At 37.0% G+C, this 17,500-nt stretch overlaps 2 protein-coding genes and 1 long non-coding RNA gene across 5 annotated transcripts in view; 2 read left to right on the top strand and 1 right to left on the bottom strand.

Moving 5' to 3' along the window:
• The window catches only part of LOC137625887 (uncharacterized), a 199,960-nt gene that overhangs the window by 54,681 nt on the left and 127,779 nt on the right, over positions 1-17,500 (bottom strand). The gene's annotated exons all lie outside the window — the stretch shown is intronic.
• On the top strand, positions 405-4,217 carry LOC137626088 (uncharacterized). The gene is made up of 2 exons (XM_068357170.1): positions 405-531; positions 931-4,217. Exons 1-2 carry the CDS (start codon positions 426-428, stop codon positions 4,215-4,217), a joined length of 3,393 nt encoding a protein of 1,130 aa, XP_068213271.1. The 5' UTR covers positions 405-425.
• The window catches only part of LOC137625885 (uncharacterized), a 41,737-nt gene continuing 34,814 nt past the window's right edge, over positions 10,578-17,500 (top strand). Inside the window, exon 1 of the mRNA XM_068356832.1 lies at positions 10,578-10,835. The gene's annotated coding sequence lies outside the window, so the exon portion shown is untranslated. The remainder of the gene's footprint in view (positions 10,836-17,500) is intronic.

The raw sequence follows: 17,500 nt of genomic DNA, 5'->3' as shown, positions 1-17,500 counted from the left end.
TTGGGCAGGTAAGAACATCCAGTAGGACCAAGTAAGGGTATTAATTTTTAGGTAGCGAAATAAGGTGGGCTATAGGTATGGGCATTACATTAAGGGTATAGGCAAGGGCATTGCGTTAGCCTATTGATAAGGATATCAGGCTGAACTAGATAAAGACATTTAGTTAGGATGTAGGGTTTAGCTTGGTAAGAGCTATAAGCTGGGATATATGTACGAGCATTGGGTTGAGCTAAGTAAGGGCATTCTGTAGCCAATCCCTTTTTGGGAACTGGTAAAAAGAGAGCAATATAAAAAACTACCCTTTGTATTTATTGATACTGTATAACAAATATAATAGCGAATGTACAATAATGTGTCTATAGTCATTTTAATCATTTTACTAAATTTGTTGTTCCCACAGGTAAGAACAATTCCGGTGTGAGAAGATGGGGTCACTGAAATTTCATATTCGCTATCTGCTGTGGACATTCTTACACCTAAGCATTGTAATAGGAACAATAGTTTCCTCAGCTGATCCTCTGACAAAAACGGGTGAGTTTAGTTAATCCAAAGTGCCTCAAAATTCAAATGCCAATTTCATACAAAATGTCAAAATGGTTTTCTTTTCAAGTTACTTAGGGTAGACAAGGATTTAAAAATGGGCAGGTTGTTTGCCATGTGTTTGGATGCAAGTTTAAACCTCAATATAATCATGTGTAGTTTTATAACTTAACTGTATATGAATTGCATGTGCCCAAGTGGAGCTTTAATCAAGGTCAAGAATAGGAAAGAAGTCTTCACGTTCAAAAAAAAAGGAAATCTTCATTCATATATAGAAAGAACATTTATTTGAGTATAGATACAATATTCTAAACTCTAAGACATTTTTATGCTTAAAAGACAGTATTGATTTCACCACCACTATCTAAGACATCATCCCATATATTACAGATCATTCAACAGGGAAATTACCTCGTATCCTGAGAAGAAGAGATAAAATCGAAGAGACAAAGGAAACTGAACCAATAGTCGACACAATTCAACAACCCCTTTGGCCAGCGACGTCAGAGTTTCAGCAAATAGCCAAAGAAAACACTGATGATGCTTTGCACTTTGACATCACTTCTGAAGCCAGAAGAGGCACTAACAACGACCCTACAAAACCCTGCACTTCTAAAGCCCAAACCAAGAGACTAGATTATGTAGAATCACAAGACCTCCCAATGTATAGAACATCTAACCCAGATATTCAAACATTTGGCCTTCCACAAGGTCAAGATTCTCTAGTACCACAGACAAGAATTATAAGAAATAAAGGCAAAATAGGTGTGCATAGCCCTAGCTTACAAACTTCCAGAATAACTTTAGCTAACGTACAGACGATAGATTCTGAAAAATCTTATGCAAATCAAATTTCAAGAGCAACCACATCTACAAATCAAGTTACAGATGGGGTTCAAATTCCAAATACAAAAATGCCACTAACTGTATATACAAATATTGAAACAATTGGTGGCGTTGGAAACCCATCTCTTCAAGGCATTCCGATGAGTCTAGATGATACTGTTTTCTTGATTCAGTCTAATAACCGAACAGTCACTGAAAAACCAATCTATGGAGGAATCGGGGCAGAATTTCTTCCACTTTCAGTTGATGTGGAGGGAATAAGATCTATACACCCCAACAGAGAGTTTTATACCATACCAAACAAAGCACCTTACCCCATATCACCATCAACTAACCCAACAGAACTCTTCCCCAATTTTACAGGTGTTCCCATACATAAAAATTCCGGACAGAACTTGCTTCCAGTCACTAACCGACCAATTAGCATTAGCTCACTTATCGACATTGTGAAAAACTTGACTTCTCGAACTCGAAACAATTCAGCTGCTTCGACCCCCTCGCCATATGTAGTTAACCCTCATTCATATTCCTATCCAGATTATATTAATAATTTGCCAAATTTCTCATTACCCAAGAAAACCTTACCTTCAGGAATCAGAATAAATAAACAGGAAGAGAATTTGGATCATCATTTCTGGAAGGAGTATGAAGAAAACAGTAATGATAGGCAAAGCTTCCAATTTGAGAATGTACTACCTCTTCTTCATAGTAACAAAGAATTTCAAAATCATATCAATAATTTTTCAAATTTCTCTATTAACAAAGAGCTTCCTCTCAGATCATCCTTCAAAAATAGTGACGAATCACCCACTGGAATAAATAGCATCCGAGGTTGCTTGAATGACACATGGTGTGGCCTTGGAATTGCCGCAGCAGTGGCTTTTGGTACAGTCTCAGCCTTAGCAGTCCCATTTCTTGCACCACCAGCTTTCGGAAGAAGAAGAAAATCAATAGAATACGTTTTCATCTCAATTGATAATGCTAGCAGTTTTGCAAAGCATTACATGAGTATGCTGCAAAATAATACATGTGATGTTCCATATGAGGAAAAAATGCTTTTCATTGCACTCCATGACTCAGAAAATAACTCTACAAGAGACACCTTTGATAAAATTAAGGACTTAATCTTGAATAACAGAGATATTCTCTTACCCACCACAGATCATCAACTTAATAATGCGGAGAAATCAACAGATGAGGATTCCGAGAAGAATCAAATCCCTATTCCAGATAGCATACTCAACAAAATCAATGAGAAAAGTGAAGATCGTAAGTCCAAGTTCCCAACAAACAAACAAGCTGTGCATAATGGTGAAGATGAAAGGACTTCCCTGAAAGAAGATACTAACTGGAGTCAGCTCCAGAAAGTTGACATTTTGCCAGGATTATCAGATAATGCAAAACAGACTCCACAAGTTAATTTTCCTAGTAACTTTCCAGAAAGTGCAATAAGTTCTCAGGCCAAAGATGTCAACAATGTGGATATCAAAATTTTCATGGACAAAATTCTACCAACACATGACCAAGATGTACTTTATCTACCGCCAAGACATAATTTAGCTTTGGAGGGAGGTCAAAATAAAGGGACGCATACGAATTTGGAAAAGAAGGACTGGGAGATCTCTGATGGGCATTCTTCATTTCATCCTAGACAGAGAGTTCCAAACCCCTATTACATACAAGCACAAAAAGTTGGAGCAAATCCAGAGCCCTTGAGTATACCTTATCAACTGTACCAAAATGAAAACCATAAATATTCTATCAAGAGTAATTCTCCACATGCGCCTCTTGGAAGCAGTGGAAGTATATTACAAAGGCTTACAGATAGACTTACTGGTAACATTGGTCAATCACATACACAACATAGTTTACCATTACAAGCAAATTTCCCTGTTACAAATCTAGCTAGTCAAATCGGCGATAATTCAAGATATAGTCCGATAAATATATTAGACACTCAACCTGAAAGACAACCTCTCCCTGTGGGATCTAATATCTATACTCCATTTTCACAGAGTCAAAATCCACTTTTAATGAATAACTTTAAAATCTCACCATTCTCCAACTTCGGTCTAAATCACACACCAGTTAATATAGCTAATTATTATGACACTCTTCGTAACCACCATGCCAGTGATCTAAGAAATACTGCAATAAAAAATGCATTGCCTACACTAAACAATCAAGTGACATCAACGCACCTTCCCCAAGTGGCTCAAGACCAGCCAGCATTTGGACAATCTTCAATTTTACTTAACCTCCCCGTTCATTTCAGTCCAAACCAGCAGGTAAACAATCTCAATAATGTGAACCACTCCAGTCAAATTCATCTTAAACCCAAACCTCACTTGCCTAACAGTCTGAGTATTTCAAATTTACTAAACAGGATAACCAGATATCCTTCAAGGTTAAATGGCTCCCTGAAACCTATCACAAATAAAAATCCTGCAGAAATGGCCCATCCTTCCAATTCTCTTCCACACCAGATTCTTCGTCCATCTCAGGTGGTGCCACCACAAGTCTCATTTTCAAATTCTCCTTCACAAGTCTCCTTTTCAAGTTCTCCTAAGCCAACACAAACAAACAAGATTCCCCATCTATTTACCACCAATCCCTACAACTCGTATTCCTACCTCAATCCAGCATACTCAACTTCAGGTAATCCCCACCTGGTACCTTTAAAAGATTCTGGGCAAACTGTGAATCCACATGCCAAAGGGTTTTACCGGAGTGTGTGCTCTGCTGTTGGGCACAAGGATGTACCAGACAGTGATATTATTAGGTTCATTAGAGAAAAGTGTACGATTTTTCAGTATACGGGCATTATATAAACGAAAATAAAGGATTAAAAAAATACAGCGATGTTTTCTTATTTCTATTGACAAATTTGTATATATTTTTTTTACTATAACTGTATTAAAGGTAAGAATGCGCAAACAAAAATTATACTGCTGCCCACTACATTTAAAGCAAATTATTATCTATTGCTGTATGGGTATCAGTTGTTTGCAAAGGAAAAAGTTAAAACTGAAGGTGAGTAACTGGAAAATTTGTAAAATGCTTTGCATCTAGAACAAAAATAAAGAAAATAAGCGAGCATTAAATAGACAAAATATACACAAGGTCTATTTACTTCTTTAATGTTCCCAATATACACAAGGTCTATTTACTTCTTTAATGTTTCCAATATACACAAGGTCTATTTACTTCTTTAATGTTTCCAATATACACAAGGTCTATTTACTTCTTTAGTGTTTCCTGGAAAATTATCAAGAAAATATACCTTAAAGGTTCATACACTAGAATGAGGGAACTTAGGGCATTGTAACCTTCATCAGCCATCTAAATGCTAGTCACACAGTCGGAACCTTGTTAAGAGAGAGAGTAAATGGGAGGAAGTTGCAAGTGGCAAGCTACTTTCCACTCTGGCGATTATCAAACTACCAACCATAATTTACTAACCACCAGGTAAAGAATTTACCATCTAGGTCAGTTCGCCTGACTCGTCAGGGCTCAGTGGTTAAGTACCTTTCCTTACCAGCATTTTCCGAGATCAATTCCGCAATACAATCCCACTGACCTGAGAATTGGATTCGCATCTGGTGGTCAATCAAATGCTAATAAATATATCAGGGTTGAAACCATATTCTATAAAGATATGATGAGAGAGAACCCGTTAGATTTCTTCCTTTGAGGAAAGAGGGTTATAATAAAACACACACATTATATATATATATATATATATATATATATATATATATATATATATATAATATATATATATATATATATATATATATATATATATATATATATATATATATATATATACAGTATATGTATGCCAACATATGCATTATGCATACATGTATATACATACACACTACCTACATGTATACACAGCAACACCAAGAAAAACTACAAATGTAGCCGTTTCTAGACTACTGCAGGAAAAAGGCCTCAGACATGTTATCATTCATGTCTGGAGTATGGCCGGTTTTCAGTACCATGTTGATGATGGGAGGTTTTCGTCTGATCGCTCACAACAAAACAACCCAGTAAGGGTGGCCCTGACAAGTACAGCTTTGCTGATCATAGCGTTATGCAAATCCTTTCACGACGTTACGGTATTCCCACATATACAGTATACATACATACAGTAGATCAAGATAGTCAACTAAAGCACGTTTGTTTAATTTTGTGCCCTCTTTCGGATTTCTTCCAAAACACAAGAAATAGTTTAGCAAATAAGCTTCAGGCCCTGATAATACCGTCTCGGTATTATCAGCACCTGCAAGAAAACTGTGGCAATCAGATGGAACAAATGAACAAAAGGAAAGTTTCAAACCCTGGAAGGTGAACAAAGGAACTTTTTACAAGGACAAATAATCTGAGTTTTTTTTTTTTTTTTTTTTTTTTTTTTTTTTAAGTGAGAACCTTTTCCGGGTAACCCTACCCCTTTTTTAAAAGGAATTTAACGACTCTACTAATTAACAATAATAATAATATTAATAACAACAATAATAATAGAATGATTCTAAAAACATAGAAATAAATCCACATTTATATTTTTGTACAATCTTTTGAAAATCAAAATAAAAAAGATCAATTTAGAATCTGCTAAATTCTCATTTTCGATCATAACAAAAATGTTAAAACTATTTAGATAGTTATGCTAAGAATTCAAACTATGTTTACGTTTAATAAGTCGACAAGCAGATTGTTTCATCAGAAGATTATGATGATACTATTGTTGCTCAAGACAAACCAGCCGACTTTTGGTATTGCCTAATTGGAAAAACTACAACCCATAGCTGATTATTATTATTATTATTATTATTATTATTATTATTATTATTATTATTTGCGAAGCTAAAAACCCTAGTTGGAAAAGCAGGATGCTATAAGCCCAAGGGCCCCAACAGGGAAAATAGACCAGTGAGGAATGGAAACAAGGAAAAATAAAATCTTTTAAGACCAGTAACAACATTAAAATGGATATTTCCTAAACAAACTATAAAAAGAAAGAAGCAGAGAAATTAGATAGAATAGTGTGCCCGAGTGTACCCTAACGCAAGAGAACTTTAACCCACGACAGCGAAAGACCATGGTACAGAGGCTATGGCACTACCCAAGACTAGAGAACAATGGTTTGATTTTGGAGTGTCCTTCTCCTAGAAGGGCTGCTTACCATAGCTAAAGCGTCTCTTCTACCCTTACCAAGAGGAAAGTAGCCACTGAACAATTACAGTACAGTAGTTGACCCTTGGGTGAAAAAGAATGGTTTTGTAATCTCAGTGTTGTTAGGTGTATGAGGACAAAGTAGAATCTATAAAGAATATGCCAGACTATCCAGTGTATGTGTAGGCAAAAGTCAAATGAACCGTAACCAGAGAGAAGGATAACAATGTAGTACTGTCTGGCCAGTCAAAGGACCCCATAACGATCTAGCGGTAGTAACCTCAATGGCTGGCTGGTGCCCTGGCCAATATACTACCTATTACACATAATTATACAATATAATTGGATTTATTGAATAAGATTATGGAATTTGGGCCATGGGACCCAAAGTTGGGACCGGGAAGGTTATTCAGCGTAAAATATACTATGACTCATATATATAAATACGAAACGTAGAGATAAGAAACAACATAAAATAAACATAGCAAGGTAAATCTGAAACTACATTAAAACCTTCTAAAACCTCGACATAGAGAGAGAGAGAGAGAGAGAGAGAGAGAGAGAGAGAGAGAGAGAGAGAGAGAGAGAGAGAGAGAGAGAGAGAGAATACGTCCCACTCACTCCATCCTTCTCAAGTTCGGACGACCGGATGACGTCTGTGCCACGCTGACCACGCTGAAGTTAGGTCAGCATTTCCAGTCCAAGATCAGCACCTATGACGGGCCCCTAGGGGTCAGCCGCACGACCTGTGCTGACTCAAGCGCAGAGAACTGTGCTGACGGTGTGCCACGTCTTTTGGCATGAGTGATTTCTTCATGTGGGGAAAAGTATCATGGAACTTCTTTTAATTTAGCATATCAAAATGGTTTATCAAATTTAAGGATAGCTCAATATACTAATACTTCCACAGGCAAGAACTAAATGATCAATTGACTGAGAGGGATTAGTGGCGTCGCAACACCAAAGGTCATTGATCCAGGGAAAACTCCCAAGGTAAAAATTCATATTACATTTAAAAGTTATTCAACTAGACATTAAGAACTCGTACTAAATCGACGAAACTCCCAAATAAAAAAAATAAATAAAATACTGATATAATCTATAATTATCATGACTAAATGGCTCAATATTCAAAAAAAAAAAAAAAAAAAATACACAATTATATGCATGAAGAATAAAAAAAATTTACCTCCTAAAGGAACGTCAGTAGTTCAAACTTACAGCAAATGTTTATATGTTGAACAGCTTGACAAGTCTCTCTTCATAGTTGATATATGACATATATATCTATTTTAACGTTGTTACTGATCTTGAAGATATTTGATATCTTTTATTCATTACTTCTCATATATACAGTAGTTCACTTGATCTTGGAGCCCTTGAGCTTGTAGCAGGGTTGTAGCTTAGCTAATAATAATGATAATAATAATAATAATAATAATAATAATAATAATCATGATCATGATCATTATCATCAACATCATCATCATATCCTGTATATAATAACGAGTGTATGGTTTTGTGTATATATATATATATATATATATATATATATACATATATATACATATATATATATATATATATATATATATATATATATATATAGAGAGAGAGAGAGAGAGAGAGAGAGAGAGAGAGAGAGAGAGAGAGAGAGAGAGAGAGAGAGAGAGAGAGAGACATGTGTGTATGAATCCGGTCACGCTGAGGGGCATTGCCAGACGTATAACTACTTGGTCACCCTCAGGCGGGGGGGGGGTTACGAGGGTAATCATAACCTGGTGGGAGGGGTTGTAGTAAAGAAAGGGGGAGGGGGTGGGTAGGCATGAATGTGTGTGTGGGCGTGTATGTGTGCATATCTAAATATATAGCGGGCAGTTTTGACGGGTCATATACACTAATTATAATAATATTTAGTTCCTCGACAGTTTCTCATTAGCGGTAGACGATACGATATATGAATTGGGGGCATAAAACCAGGAATTGGTGCTTGGGAGGCCATTCAGTTCTCAGAAACAATAGATGCAGTATGAAATTAAGAGACTAAACGGAATGAGGGAAGAGAGGACGCGGGAACGAGGGTAAAGAGGAAGCGGTAATGAGGGAAGAGAGGAAGCGGGAATGAGGGTAGAGAGGAAGCGGGAATGAGGGAAGAGAGGAAGCGGGAACGAGGGAAGAGAGGAAGCGGGGATGAGGGAAGAGAGGAAGCGGGGAACGAGGGAAGAGAGGAAGCGGGAATGAGGGAAGAGAGGGAGCGGGAACGATGGTAGAGAGGAAACGGGAATGAGGGTAGAGAGGAAGCGGGAATGAGGGTAGAGAGGAAGCGGGAACGAGGGAAGAGAGGAAGCGGGAATGAGGGAAGAGAGGAAGCGGGAATGAGGGAAGAGAGGGAGCGGGAACGATGGTAGAGAGGAAACGGGAATGAGGGTAGAGAGGAAGCGGGAACGAGGGAAGAGAGGAAGCGGGAACGAGGGAAGAGAGGAAGCGGGGATGAGGGAAGAGAGGAAGCGGGAACAGGGAAGAGAGGAAGCGGGAATGAGGGAAGAGAGGGAGCGGGAACGATGGTAGAGAGGAAACGGGAATGAGGGTAGAGAGGAAGCGGGAATGAGGGTAGAGAGGAAGCGGGAACGAGGGAAGAGAGGAAGCGGGAATGAGGGAAGAGAGGGAGCGGGAACGATGGTAGAGAGGAAACGGGAATGAGGGTAGAGAGGAAGCGGGAATGAGGGTAGAGAGGAAGCGGGAACGAGGGTAGAGAGAAAGCGGGAATGAGGGAAGAGAGAAAGCGGGAATGAGGGAAGAGAGGAAGCGGGAATGAGGGAAGAGAGGAAGCGGGAATGAGGGTAGAGTAAAATAGAAGACTAAAAAGAAAGCGTACCTAAGGGATCACAGGGCACTGCGAAGACCTTTAAGGGATACCTAAAATATACTGCACGAGGAGCACTGACGGCACCAAACCCCTTTGGGATATTTACATATATACTGTTTATATAAATTCTGTTCATATAACACTTATATTATACTCCTCCTAATATCTGGATTCTCTCTATCTCGGGGTCAGAGACCCATGGGAAAATAAACTCAAAACCTCAGTTTCTTGGGTTAGGGTTCGATTCCCCACCCTACCAGAAGCTATTATCTTTGACTTGATTCCCCCTTTGGGTCTCTAATCCCGAGGTAGAGAGAATCAAAATATTAGGAGGTATTTAATATATGGCTTATATGAATATGAAAACACGTCTAAATGTGCAAAATGATCTCTCTCTCTCTCTCTCTCTCTCTCTCTCTCTCTCTCTCTCTCTCTCTCTCTCTCTCTCTCTCTCTCTCTCTCTCTTTGCACATTTAGACGTGTTTTTCATATTCAAATAAGCCACATATTTTTGATACATTAATGTCTGGATTCTCTTAACGACCTCGGGATCAGAGCCCCACGCGAAATCACAAAGACAAGAGTTTGTGACCGGCTGGGAGTCGAACCCTGGTCCGGCAAGCTTGTATAGACAGTGACTCACCACACACACACACACACATATATATATATATATATATATATATATATATATATATATATATATATATATGTGTGTATATATATACATATATAAAATTGATATATATATATATATATATATATATATATATATATATACATATATATATATATATATATATATATATATATATATATATATATATATATATATATAAATAATTGAAGTATAAAGAATTAAGTCCGAAATGCCCAAAAGTTCGGTTAATTATAATCATAAAAACAAACTCAATCAAACACAATCGACTTTACCTAACACTAACAGAAAAGGTAAAACATTGGCAGCAAATCTAATTCCGTAATTTACAATGTCTTTCGACACAACACGATATGATAAGGCCAATGGATAAGATTAGAAAATAAGGGGGATTCGATGGACGGGAGAGGGACGGAGGAGAAGTGAAGGGGGTAGGAAGGGGGAGGGGGGGGAGATATGAAGGATGATTAAGTAAAAGACGAATGAAGAGCAGTCCTCTATCTGACGTGGGCCAAGCCACCTCCTTCCACCTGGTCGGACGGGTTTACATGTTGCAGGACAAATACCCAGACGGATGTCAACATTTATCATTCGATTTTATTAATAACCTGCAACTGGTTTCCGGTCTGTGGGGTCCTTAGACCAAATTTATAACAAGTGTTTTAAACTTTTTCTTTATACCACACACGGATTTCATTTTGGCTTTTTTTTTTTATCTAATCGGCTTCTGGGTCCAGTGTAAAGGTAAGACTTTTGAAAGGTTCTTGTACTATTACGAGTTTGGTTTAATTTTACTCTCTCTCTCTCTCTCTCTCTCTCTCTCTCTCTCTCTCTCTCTCTCTCTCTCTCTCTCTCTCTCTCTCCTTCGTTCGGCATAAACATACACACATACAGATATATATATATGTGTATATATATATACATATATATATATATATATATATATATATATATATATATATATATATACACAAATATCTCTCTCTCTCTCTCTCTCTCTCTCTCTCTCTCTCTCTCTCTCTCTCTCTCTCTCTCTCTCTCTCTCTCTCTCTCTCTCTCTATATATATATATATATATATATATATATATATATATATATATATATATATATATATACACACACACATATATATGTGTGTGTATATATATATATATATATATATATATATATATATATATATATATATATATATATATATCCAAATAAGCCATATATATTTTTGATATATTAATGTCTGGATTCTCTTAACGACCTCGGAATCAGAGCCCCAGGCGAAATCACACAAAGACAAGAGCTTGGCTCCGGCCGGGAATCGAACCCTGGTCGGCAAGCTTATATAGACAGTGACTAACCCACTTGGCCAAGTGGGTTAGTCACTGTCTATATAAGCTTGCCGACCAGGGTTCGATTCCCGGCCGGAGCCAAGCTCTTGTCTTTGTGTGATTTCGCCTGGGGCTCTGATTCCGAGGTCGTTAAGAGAATCCAGACATTAATATATCAAAAATATATAGGGGTTATTTAAATATGAAAAACACGTAAAAATGTGCAAAATTTATCATATATATATATATATATATATATATATATATATATATATATATATATATATATATATATATATATGTGTGTGTGTGTGTTCGTGTGCGTGTTTGCACGCGGACGTGCGTCCGTATAAAAGGTTCAAGGAATGTTTCAAGAAAGTAATTAAAATCCCTTTCTTTTTAAAATGTGATATATGTAAGAAAATGCATATAAAAAATCTTGAGGTACTGACATGAATAGCATAGCTGGTACATGTCTCAACGAAGGCTAAAGAAAGCATTGGTTTATCTGATAAATCGTTTGGAAATGGGGTTATCCGGCAAAGAAATTTTAAGAAAATATTTCTGAACACAAATAATTGTTAGGAGAATAAAGAGAGAATTAAATTATGTAATGTAAGAGGTGTTGACATACTGCAAATGAGCTTAAGTGTTGCTATAAATGTTTTATGTACTAAGGGTTCACTCTTTATCTAATATTCTGATGGATAATTAACATTGTGCTGACTTTTAGTCACTCCAAGCTGTTCCTGTAAACTAGTGTATGCAACCCGTCAAAAATGATTGCTAAATATTTAGATTGATATACACACACAGACAGATTCAACCCATCCCATCCCCTCCCCATTTCCTAACTACAACACGCTAGTTTGGGCAATTTGTGGGAGATTGTTGGTTTCAGAATGGTTGCTGTTCACTGTGACAGAAAAAAACGATAGAGAGAGAGAGAGAGAGAGAGAGAGAGAGAGAGAGAGAGAGAGAGAGAGAGAGAGAGAGAGAGAGAGAGAATTCGGGGCAATTCTGATTAAACGTTATGAATGGAACGAGAGCATGAACATCAGTAAATAATAAAAACGACATCCACGGCTGTACAAGTTCTTTAAGTTCATAACAACGTAAAGTCCCCAATACAAGAATCTCTTCCACAGAAATATTGAAGTTTAGTGAAGATATATATTAACAAATTTAAATAAATTTAGCTAATAACAGCATACATTTGGGTACATTCTAAGTTTATTTGAGATCATAAGAGCAATTTTCCCTTTATTTAGTTTTGCCTACAACTTTACACAGCAACCTAGCACTGCATACCACCCAATTTCTACTTAGTATTGCAAACCTACTAATTGATACAGCATAGAGACTCATTCCAAATAAGCGCTAATTAGCACTACAAACTCCTAAATGCCTTTAACACTGCGAATTAATAATATATTAATCGCACTTGTCTTCAAGTTTGGTCATGCTCTTGGCACTCCCCAAGAGAGATTAGTTCACCAAACATTTAATTGGGTCCCACAAGGTCCTAGAAGAGTTGGAAGACCAGGCCTACATGGCTGATGAATATGAAGCGTGAAGCAGATGATGAATGGAGCAGTAATGATTTAAAAGCTCAAAATAGAGACGACTGGCGAAATCTAACCAAGGTCCTTTGCGTTAATAAGCGTCAGAGGAGATGATAATGATGTCTTCAAAATAATGCTAAAAACCTTACAATTGCTTCATCTTGGCACTCAATAACTTATTATTGTTTACAATTTGCGCTGTATACATTCCATTGGCCAGAAATTGACAATACGTACCTCTGTATCTTTCAATTATTTACAACTTAGTAATATATGCCTACCATCAACTATATCCTAGAACCACAATTGTTTACAACTTAGCATTAATTATCTTTCAACTGCCAAAAATTTCACATTGCATATATCCCAAAAGCACACTACTCTGCACTGCTTACCCCACAACTGTCTACAACTTAGCAATACATACTACCTACTGCCTACAACTTTGTACTGTACTGTATACCTTCCAACTGACGCCAACTTTAAACTAAATACTTTCCCAAATGCCTTTAACTTAGCACCGCATACTTCCAAAATGTCTACAAATTTACGCTGCATATGTCCCAAATGTCTACAACTTTACAATGCATATGTCCCAAATGTCTACAACTTGACACTACATACGTCCCATAAGTCTACAACTTCACAATCCATATGTCCCAAATGTCTACAACTTTACACTGCATTTGTCCCAAATGTCTACAACTTTGCAATGCATACGTCCCAAATGTCTACAACTTTAGACTGCATGTGCCTCAATTGTCTACAACTTTAAACTTCATGCCTACTACAGCCTACGAATCAGTAATGCATACATCCCAATTTTCGAAAAATTAGCAATGCATACCTCCTACAACATAGCACTGTATGCCTACCAATTGCCTACGTCTTAGCGTTGCATACTTCCCAACTGTTTAACTTGAAATAGCTTACCTCCCAATTGCCTACAACTTTGCAATGTATATCTCCCAACTGACTAACTTTAAATTACTTACCTTTGAATTGCCTAAAACTCAACACCATATACCTCACAAGTGCCTAAAAATTAGCACTGCATACCTGCCACATCGCCTACAACTTAGCACTGCATACCTCCCAATTGCCTACAACTTTGTAACTCATACCTCATAAGTGCCTACAACTTAGCACTGCATACCTCCCATTTGCCTATAACTTAGCACTGGATACCTCCCAAATCGCCTACAACTTAACACAGCATACATCCCAATTGCCTACAACTTTGCACCACATACCTCATAAGGGCCTACAACTTAGCACTGCATACCTCCCATTTGCCTAAAAATTAGCATTGCATACCTTCCATTTGCCAACAACTTAGAACTGGATACCTCCCTATTGCTTATAACTTTTCACCACATACCTCACAAGTGCCAATAACTTAGCACTGCATACCTCCCATTTGCCTACAAGATTAACACTGGATACCCACCAATTCCCTAGAACTTAGCACTGCATACCTACCAATTGCCTACAAGGTTAGCACTACATACCTCCCAATTGACTACAACTTTTCATTGCATATCTCCAAATTGCCTGCAACTTAGTACTACATACCCCCCAATTGCTTACAACTTAGCACTGCATACCTCCCATTTGCCAACAACTTAGTACTGCATACCTCCCAATTGCCTACAACTTAGCAATGCATACCTTCCAATTGCCTACAACTTAGCAATGCATACCTTCCAATTGCCTACAACTTAGCACTGCATACCTCCCAATTGCCTACAAGGTTAGCATGGCATACCTCCAAATTGCCTACAAGGTTAGCATGGCATACCTTCCAATTGCCTACAACTTAGCAATGCATACCTTCCAATTGCCTACAACTTAGCACTGCATAACTCCCAATTGCCTACAAGGTTAACACTGCATACTTCCCAACTGCCTACAAGGTTAGCACGGCATACCTCCCAATTGTCTACAACTTAGCACTGCATACCTCCCAGTTGCCTACAAGGTTAGCACTGCATACCTCCCAATTGCCTACAAGGTTAGCATGGCATACCTCCCAATTGCCTACAACTTAGCACGGCATATCTCCCAATTGCCTACAAGGTTAGCACGGCATACCTCCCAATTGCCTACAACTTAGCACTGCATACCTCCCAATTACCTACAAGGTTAGCACGGCATACCTCCCAATTGCCTACAAGGTTAGCACGGCATACCTTCCAATTGACTACAACTTAGCACTGCATGCCTCCCAATTGCCTACAAGGTTAGCATGGCATACCTCCCAATTGCCTACAACTTAGCCCGGCATATCTCCCAATTGCCTACAAAGTTAGCACGGCATACCTCCCAATTGCCTACAACTTAGCACTGCATACCTCCCAATTACCTACAAGGTTAGCACGGCATACCTCCCAATTGCCTACAAGGTTAGCACGGCATACCTCCCAATTGACTACAACTTAGCACTGCATACCTCCCAATTGACTACAACTTAGCACTGCATACCTTCCAATAGCCTACAAGGTTAGCACGGCATACCTTCCAGTTGCCTACAACTTGATTCTAATTGCCTACAACTTAGCACTGCATACCTCCCAATTGCCTACAAGGTTAACACTGCACACCTCCCAATTGCCTACAAGATTAGCACGGCATACCTCCAAATTGCCTAAAACTTACCACTGCATACCTCCCAATTGCCTACAAGGTTAGCATGGCATACCTCCCAATTGCCAACAACTTAGCACTGCATTCTTCCCAATTGCCTACAACTTAGCACTGCATATCTCCCACTTCCGTACAAGTTTGTACCACATAGCCCATAAGTACCTATAATTTAGCAGTGCATACCTAACAATAGCCTGCAACTTAGCACTGTGTACCTTCTAATCTCCTACAACTTACCACTGCATACTTTCCAATTGCCTACAATTTAGCACTGCATACCTCCCAATTGCCTACAAGTTTGTACTACATACCTCACAATTACCGACAACTTAACACTGCATACTTCCCAATTGCCTACAACTTAGCACTGCCTCCAAGAACAAACTGCAATATATTTCTCCTATAACTCTCTCATTCAAATCACCAAACAAGTTTGAAAATAAAAAAAAATTTAAGTCAATTAAAATATTGGGTATACAGTGCTCCCGAGTTGTTTTGGGCTGGCTATTCAATTCAATTGGCTGAATGTAGTTTTACAACATTAACCTTCGCGAAATTTAACTTCTCATACTTTGGAGGAATTATCTATTTCTCTTTTTTATCACGCTCAAACCAAAAGCCCCGATGTTATGTAGTTTTGCTCTTCTCATCAAGATCCACTTCCATCACAGTTCCACCAATCTTAGGAATCTATTCATCTTCAACTGACGGTATGACACAGTAAACACCAAAATAACACTGCTAAATACATTGATAATCCAACTTACACACATCATATGTATATCTACCTGCCTATCTATTTATCTTACAAATTATCCTCATCCTTAGCCAAAACTAGTACACTGAAGATCAAAGACCTCAGACATGTCTTTTCACTCACGCCTGTTTATGGTCTTTCTATGCCAGTCTATACCAGCCAATTTTTTTTCAGCTCATTAACCCATAGTCTTCTCTTTCTTCCTCTATGGATCCATTCTGTTACTCATAATGTCCATTTATCATCTTCCATTTGCATATGTCCTACCCTTGTCCATTTTTTCTCCTTACATTTTTTTAGAATATCCTCTATTTCAGTTTGATCTCGTATTCATTTTGCTCTCTTTCTGTCTCATATATACATAAATAATATATATTTACATATATATATATATATATATATATATATATATATATATATATATATATCATATATATATATATATATATATATATATATATATATATATATATATATATTATATACATATACATACACAAATATCTATATTATATATATACATTTTTATAATACATATATATGATATATATATTACACACACATATATATATATATATATATATATATATATATATATATATATATATATAATATATATATTACATATATATAACACATACATATATATACATATATATATATATATATATATATATATATATATATATATATATTCATAATCAAAATCAAAAGAAGACAATCTTTCAATAATCTTGATTGTTTGAATTTCATAGAAAGTCAACTATTGTAGATAAAGGTTCCGTCACATATTCAACATCACATCCGGTATTATTCATTATTACAACAAACACTCATTTTTTACTCCAAAGCACCAAGACAAAATACATTCTGTCCCTCTCGTTTTAAATGACATTAATTGGTTATTTCCAAATAGAAACACTGTGCTAACAGGATTTTGAATAACCGAGACTTTTGGTTTCAGGGAAAACTCAACCGCTCAAAAAAAAAAAAAAAAAAAAAAAAAAAAAAAAAAAAAAAAAAAAAAAAAAAAAAAAAAAAAAAAAAAAAAAGCAAACTCAGAATACCTTGAGAGTCTAAATCTCCCTCAAAACCTGGTCCAGCCAAAACAGGACTT

This window comes from Palaemon carinicauda, chromosome 33, assembly GCF_036898095.1.
Source record: "Palaemon carinicauda isolate YSFRI2023 chromosome 33, ASM3689809v2, whole genome shotgun sequence".
Classification (NCBI taxonomy): Eukaryota; Metazoa; Arthropoda; class Malacostraca; order Decapoda; family Palaemonidae; genus Palaemon; species Palaemon carinicauda.
Note: the sequence above shows the minus strand (reverse complement) of the source record. Positions and strands in the feature narration are given on the sequence as shown.